This window comes from Panthera uncia, chromosome A2, assembly GCF_023721935.1.
Source record: "Panthera uncia isolate 11264 chromosome A2, Puncia_PCG_1.0, whole genome shotgun sequence".
NCBI lineage: Eukaryota > Metazoa > Chordata > Mammalia > Carnivora > Felidae > Panthera > Panthera uncia.
In genome coordinates, this window is record NC_064816.1 from 160,623,561 (window position 1) to 160,630,733 (window position 7,173).

General features: G+C 69.2%; 1 protein-coding gene across 1 annotated transcript in view; it reads right to left on the reverse strand.

Annotated features, from left to right (window-relative positions):
- The window catches only part of SHH (sonic hedgehog signaling molecule), a 14,434-nt gene that overhangs the window by 5,173 nt on the left and 2,088 nt on the right, over positions 1–7,173 (reverse strand). Inside the window, exons 2-3 of the mRNA XM_049642319.1 lie at positions 3,481–3,742; positions 9–783 (exon numbers count right to left, since the gene is read on the reverse strand). Coding sequence (XP_049498276.1) covers positions 9–783; positions 3,481–3,742 — 1,037 coding nt within the window. The remainder of the gene's footprint in view (positions 1–8; positions 784–3,480; positions 3,743–7,173) is intronic.

Sequence of the window (7,173 nt, forward strand, 5' to 3'; positions counted from 1 at the left end):
TGTCCAACAGCCAGGTGCCTATTTGGTAGAGCAGCTTCGAGTACCAGTGGATGCCCGCGGCACCCGGCGCGTCGGCCGCAGCCGGCGCCTCGGGCGCAGCCGGCGAGGGCTGGGGCAGGTGGCCGCCGCCCCCGCCGTCGCCGTCCCCGCCGCGGTCCGTGCGCGCGGGCGCCAGCACGGCCAGGAGCGCGTGCGCCAGGCGGAAGGGCGCGAAGGCCCGATGGGCCCAGCCGTGCTCCTCGATGACCGCGTAGCACGACGCCAGCACCCGGTTGATGAGGATGGTGCCCTGCGCCGTGAGCGGCGCGTACGCGCCCGTGGCCTCCTCGCGCAGCGTCACGCTGTGCACGGCGGCCGGAAGCAGCCGGCGATCCCCGCCGCGCTCGGCCACCACGTACACGCGCTGGCCCGGGCGCACGCGGCTGGCGAAGAGCGCCCGGCGCCCCGGCGCGCCCCCCGGCGGCGGCCCCGCGCCCGACGGCGCCTCCAGCTCCCCGGCCGCCGCCGAGTCGTTGTGCGGCGCCACGAAGAGCAGGTGCGCGGCGGTGAGCAGCAGGCGCTCGCGCGGCTCCCGCGTCTCGATCACGTAGAAGACCTTCTTGGCGCCGTCGTCGCGGTCCAGGAAGGTGAGGAAGTCGCTGTAGAGCAGTCGGCCCTGGTCGTCGGCCGCCAGCACGCGGTCCCCGGGACGCAGGTCTTTCACCAGCTTGGTGCCGCCCTGCTCTAGGTGCACCGTGGCCGAGCCCGGGAAGCAGCCGCCGGATTTGGCCGCCACCGAATTCTCTGCGGGGGGAGGAGAAGGGAGACAAGAGGGGACAGGGTGGTGAGCGCCTGCAGGGAGGCCCGAGCGGCGGGGGGGGGGGGGGGGGGGGGGGGGGGGGAGAGGCCCCCGTCTGCGGTCCCGCGCCCCAGACTCGGGACGCGCGCAGCTCCGGGGAGAGAGTCCAGGCGGGTCCGGCGCGGACCCCTGTCCCTCGGCCCCGCCGTCTCGGTGGCAAAGTTCAGCTGCAGATACATTCCTCAACGGCTCTCTTAAGATTGGACTGGAGGTGACAAAGGTCGGCTGGCGTCTCCGGCGGGAGGCCGGTTCCACTCCTTCCCTTCCGCCTTCCTCCCACCCCATCCCCCGGCTCAGCACACACCCGGCCTCGCCCTGAATTCGCGGGGTATTTGCTCTCCACTCAGATTCCTCAGGAAGCCTCCTCGAGCTCCCTCGGGCGCCGGGGTGCACCTCCTCCTCCTCCTCCCGCCCCCGGCGCGGGGTGCGGCGCCCCCTCGTGCGCTCCGCACCCGCGCTGCGCCGCGGGGACCCCTCGCCTGCCCGCCCCCCAGCGCCCAGCCGGGGGCCTCGGTGCCGGCCGGTTGCGGGGGGGGGGTGTTGCAGGGGGGTGGCCAGGGAGTGCAAAATAGCTGTAGTAGTTGTAGCAACTGGACAAACATTCCAGGGAATTGGCCGAGGTGTGAAAATCCGGGGCTTGTGTGGATTTTCTAATTAAAATCCAATAAAGGGCCCGGCATTGTCATTGTGGTCTCTGCCATAAGTGGGAGACACTCTGGCAAGAGGGGCCACTTCCATTTCCCTCATCCCCTCCCTCGGCCGCCCCCTCCCTATTTGCTCAGGTGCACCCCCACCCCCCGCCCCCCTGCGATTCACACGCGGGCTCTCCAGAAGCCGGGCCTCACAAGCACTATTTGCACAGCCAGGCCTCCCTCTTCCAAGCGCTCAAGATGTGTATTTGAATTTTAAATGGCGGGGCCTGCTCGAGCGCTGGAAGCGGCCGGTTCTCAAGGCCCCTTGACTACCCGCTTTCCCGAGCCCTCCGTCGCTCTCTGAGGCTCACTGTCCCGAGGACAATGCGCGGAGCCCGGGCGGCGCGCAGGGGGCCGCGGGGGAGGGGCGGGGAGGGCCTGGTGTCTTTTGCATTCCAATCTCCGGGATCATGCGTTTTGCAAATAGAGATCGCGAGAAAGAATCTTCCTGCTGGAATTACACAGGGTTTTTAATCTTCTCATCGGTTTCTGCGGCATGAAGTGCGGGCCTGGCCGTTGGAGGCCCGCCGTCGCCCCCCGGAATGCGACCCGGGGCGCAGGCGAGCCCGAGTCGTCGAGTCGCACGACCCTGCTTGACACGCAGCGCCCCGCGCCCCGGCCCGTGTGCGCCGAATGCCAATGAGCGGCTCTCCGCGCCCCGGGGGTCTGCCCTCCCCGGGCGGGATCCTGGGGCGGGATTACCACCGCTCACTTGCGAGGAGACCTCTAGGGACCCCCGCCAGGGGGACCCCGCGGACAGGCTTGGCCCGCCGCGAGCGCCGCCGCGACCTTCCCCGGGGAGTCCCGCGGAGCGGGGGCGCCGCCTGCTCGTCCTCCCTCTCTGGCCGTGCGCCCCGCACCGCCCTCCCCCCCCCCCGCCCCCTCCACACCTTTTCCTCCTGTTGTGATAAGAAGCCACTATTTCCCTTAGCTACCAAGTGCGTCTTGACACTTCGAGAGCGTTTTTCTGCTAACACATGCTATTAAAATACGGTGTAGGAGACAAACAGGCAAAACTGGGCGGGGACGGCGCGGGGAAGACACAGGTCCTCCGAAATTCACTGCGAACTGCTCTGCTAAATGCACCACCTTAGGCTGAGATGGAGACATCTGCATAAATAGCCTCCGGGTTGGGCTGTTTGCCGCGGGAACAGTGCCTTCCTGGCGTGGCTGTTCCTCGCCAGCGACAGAGTGTGGCGTTGTAGGCCCAGGAAAGTCCCCCTCACAGCCAGGGCCGGCTACAGCTGCAGGCTCCCATCGGTGTTCCTGGCCCTGCCTGTGGCTCAGGGACACCCAGCTGGCTCCTAATAAGGGGGGCATGCTTCTGGGCTTGCGGCCTCCAGATGTTGGAAGTGGTAACCACTGGATTTATTACCTCCCACCAGGCCGCTCCCCAAAGGCTTAGCCAGTGCGTTGCCTTAGTTTAGGATCCAAGCTGCTCGGCAGGGAGGGGAGAGGCCCGAGGCTCCCACCCCGGGCGCCCCTCCTGTGCTGGGGAGCTGGATGGGGGCCGCCTGATTCCTGAGCCCTGAAGGAGAGGAAGAATGTAGGCCAGAGCTGGCTCACCTTGCAGGGCTCAGTCTCTCGCCGGGAGAGTCCCCTCCCCCACCCTCCCTGTCTCGCCACCTGCAGAGGGGGGCTCCGGAAGCAGGGTGGGGGGAGGCTCCGGAAGCCCTGTGCCCTCTGCATCTGGGCTTGGAGACCCCCTGGGCCTCGGTGGCCTCAAGGGCAGGGGCGATTCCTGGCTGGCGGACGCACCTCTATAGGGTCTGTTCCCACAATAGCAACCCGAGCCATTGCCACGCTGCCTCCCACCCCCCCCCCCGCGCGTCTCCCTCCCTGGAGTCAGGCTGCAGGGCGCAGCGGGGACGTCTCGTGGGCAGATCTGGAGCTACTGGGTGGGTGGGAGGGGGGCGGGGGCTCTGGAGCAGGCCCCGCCGGCAGCCTCACCTGCTTTCACGGAGCAGTGGATGTGCGCCTTGGACTCATAGTACACCCAGTCGAAGCCGGCCTCGACGGCCAGGCGCGCCAGCATGCCGTACTTGCTGCGGTCTCGGTCTGACGTGGTGATGTCCACCGCGCGGCCCTCATAGTGCAGCGACTCCTCTGAGTGGTGGCCGTCTTCGTCCCAGCCCTCGGTCACCCGCAGTTTCACTCCGGGCCACTGGTTCATCACCGAGATGGCCAACGCGTTCAGTTTGTCCTTACAGCGCTGCCGAGAGAAGGGGGACCCCGTAGATGTGAGGGTCTGGGCCCACCACCCGTCCCGGCCCCCCGCAGGGCCTGCCCGGCCCCGGGGCCTGCGGATCAGGGCCCTGTGGAGACGCGGGGGGGCTGGGTGGCCGTGGCAATCTGGTGGGCGGCGGGGGGGGGGGGGCTCTGCCGGAGGGGCTGGTCCTCTTTGCAGATGAACGGAGGGCCTCGCCCCGACAATCTGACATAGCGCAGCGCCCCTGGGCCTGAGAAGGTGAAGTCTTTTTGAAACAAGAGAACTGCGTTTTTCACACAATGACCGGCAGGACCGGCCAGGCCCCCGAGGCAGTGGCCCACTCCCCCCACCCCCCAGGCGCCCTCTGCTCCCCAGCTCCCCTTCGGTGGCCCCGTTTCTCCACACCTGCGCCAGGCTCCACCCTTCTCCCTGGCCGGACTACCTCCCCAGGAGGCTGGAGAGAGGCCCAGGGCGCAACTTTGTAGAAACAGAACCTATGCGGTGTGCTTCTTAAGAATGGAAAGCCCTGGGTTATCTCGGGGCCCTCCCTCCTACCCTGTGCCTATCTGAGACGTGAATCCAGCCAAAGGGAGGCAGGGAGGGGGGCGGGGAGCCCATAGCCCGGACGGGCAGGAGGGAGCCGACTGAAGGGCAAGCAGGTGAGCTATAATTTTCAGTGCGGGCGGGCCGACGACAAACACTCTTTATCAGGACAGCCGCATTCCTTTTCTCCACACAACTCCTTTCTCCGGCTTTTCTGCGGTCTGATGGTGTCTCTTGTTTTCCTTAACCTGTTCCCTTCCCCCCTCTTGTTTTCTTGGCCCCAGAGCAGAATGGCGTCCTGCAAGTTTGAAGAGCAAACTTAAGAGGTGGAGGGAGGAGGTGGGGCCTGAGGGGTGGGGGATGGGGAGGCGGAAAGGCCCGAGGCCTGGGAGCCCTCGGGGCGTCTCCCCCCCCCCCCCCCCGCGAGGAAGCTGCGGGACCGCAGGGACGCTGAAGAGGCGTGACCTGAGCCGGGGTGACGAGGAGCTGGGGTTTGGGGGAGCCCCCGCGGATGTCTCCGGTCACACTCAGCTAAGGATGCGAGGAACAGCAGAGCGGCGGCCCTGTGTGTGGACTCCCTCCCTGCCCAGACGTTCCTGCTGATGGTGGGGCGAGGGGCTCGAAGGAGGGGAACCGGTGGTGACAGGATCGCCAAGGGGCGTCCCCAAGACACGCGGACGCTGGGGACGCAGGGCAATTTCAAGTTGACCTCCCGCAGAGCGAGGCGGCGCCGGCTGGGCTGTGGACCCCGGCGAGCGCGGTGGACAGAAGACCGCTCGGGGGTCCTGTCGGCGGCGTGGGGACGGTTCCCCTACGGAGCCGGGCAGGGACTTGCGCGGACTTCTGTCTTCTGCCCGCGCCTCCGGGGGAGGTGAAGGTTGCGCAACAGGAGAAGTCCTGAGTGTCGGACAGTAATAACACCCAGTAATACGCTTGTGGACTTAAACATGCAACAAATTGGCGGGGGGGGGGGGGGGGGGGGGGGGGCGGGGGGGGGTGCGGGGGCAGCCCCGGTAACAGGTCACAGCGGTTTTCTTAAAAAAAAAAAAAAGTCGGAAGGGCAGAGTTTGAGTGAGGTCATCCTGAGGATTGAACGCGTTTTACATGAAAATCAATCAGTAAACCAGGGTCAGTTTGGAGCCGGGCTGGCAGGCCGGCTGCGCAGGCGCACAGCACCCGCACGCACACGCACACGGCCCGCACCCCGGCCCCGCGCCGCCCCAGCTCCCTCCTCCTGGGGGGCAGACGGAGCTGTCGCAGCTCCCCCACGGGGCAGCTGGCGAGGGGCGGGCGGGATGGGGAGGCCGCGGGCCAGCGCCCCCCAACCCCCCACCCCCCCCAGCGCCCGGGGCTGCGCCAGCCGGACGCGAGGCGGAGGGCCCCCGGCGAGGAGCCCCCGGCCGAGCCAGGCCCGGCTGGCGCCCCGCTCCGCACGCGCCCTCCCCCGGGCGCCGCGAGGCCCCGGCGCGCGCCTGCGGGACGCTGTGCACCCGGCCGGCGGGCCGGGCGCAGGCGGAGCCGGGAAGCCCAGGCCGGGGAGCGATTCGCTGGGTCGTGGGCCGCGAATCCAGCCCGGCTCGGTGCAGCCACCGTGAAGCCCAGCGGGGCCGCCGGGCCGGGCTTTGTGTGGGCGGAGGCCGAGTCCGTCCCAGCGCCCGAGCCCCCGCCACCTCTCCAGTCTGCGCAGCCGCTCGGTGCCCAGAAGCCCGAGCAGGGCCGCCCGGCTTCCCCAGTGCGGGGGAGGGGTGTCCCCGCTTCAAAAGGGACCCCCCCCCCCCAGCCCCCCCACCCCGGCCCCCCCGCCCTCCCCCCCCCCCCACCCCCCGCTCCGGGAAAACAGACCCCTCCTATCCAAACAGGGGGACCCTCCTCAAACCCACACCTGCGCGCCGGGCCGGGCCGCCACGCACACACAAATCCGTTCAGCGTGGCGTCCGTCCCAGGCTGTCCCTAGCGCGGCCCTCGGGCCCTGCCCCGGAGGCCGCCTCCTGCCCCCGGAGCCCCCCGGCCGCCGCACCCGCGCCTGGCACCCGCGCCTGCGGGGCGAGCGCGTCTGTCTGCGCTTCCCCCTCTCCGAGTTAATATTAACCAGGAGCTCATGCGTTCCAGAACTGCTCTGAAAGTTCCACTGGGGACGGTCTTGCCATGGTTGAGGGACTTGGGCGGCAGTCACATTAGGGGGACAGAGACACACAGAGACGCGGAGGGCCGGCCCGCCCCGGGGGAGGAGGGACACGCGCGCCCGAGGACAGAATCCGGGAGGCTGTTTGAAGCGCGGGGCCAGCGGGCCAACAGGTCCTCGAGGAGGGCTCGGCCCCTGCGGCCTGGGAGGCGTCCGGCTTCACCCCTTCGGCCCCGGCCCTGCCCCTCACCACCCCGGCCTCCGCCCCCTCCGCGGCTCTCGGAGGGGAGAAGAAGGAAGGGCAGGACAGGGTACGCCAGGGGCACCTTCCGGCACTGCCCAGCGGCCATCTGCGGCTGCAGGGGACACTCGTGGGGTCCGGGCTGCAATCCCGGCCCGGCTCTCCGCACCCCGCCCCCACTTGGCTGCCCCTCCCCCGTCCTTTTGTGCTGGGAACGGGAATGGCCACTAGCCTAAGGAAAAAAAGTATTTGTTTTCGTTCCGTTCGTCGGAGGGAAGTTGACAGAAGGTCAGAAGTTCAAATGCTGCCAGCGCGCGCGGCGGCGAGAGTGGTCGGGCGCCGGGCTCGGCCGTGGGTCCCCGGCGAGCGGCCGGGAGAGGGGCCGGGGGTGCGGGGCTCGGCCTGGGGGTCGTCGGAGCCCGCGCCGCGCCCCCTCCGGGCCCGACCGTCCCGGCCGTCGGAGCCCCGCTGCGGCCCCCGGCCCTGCCCCGCGCACGGCACCGGAGCCCCGGGCCGCGGCGACCGCTC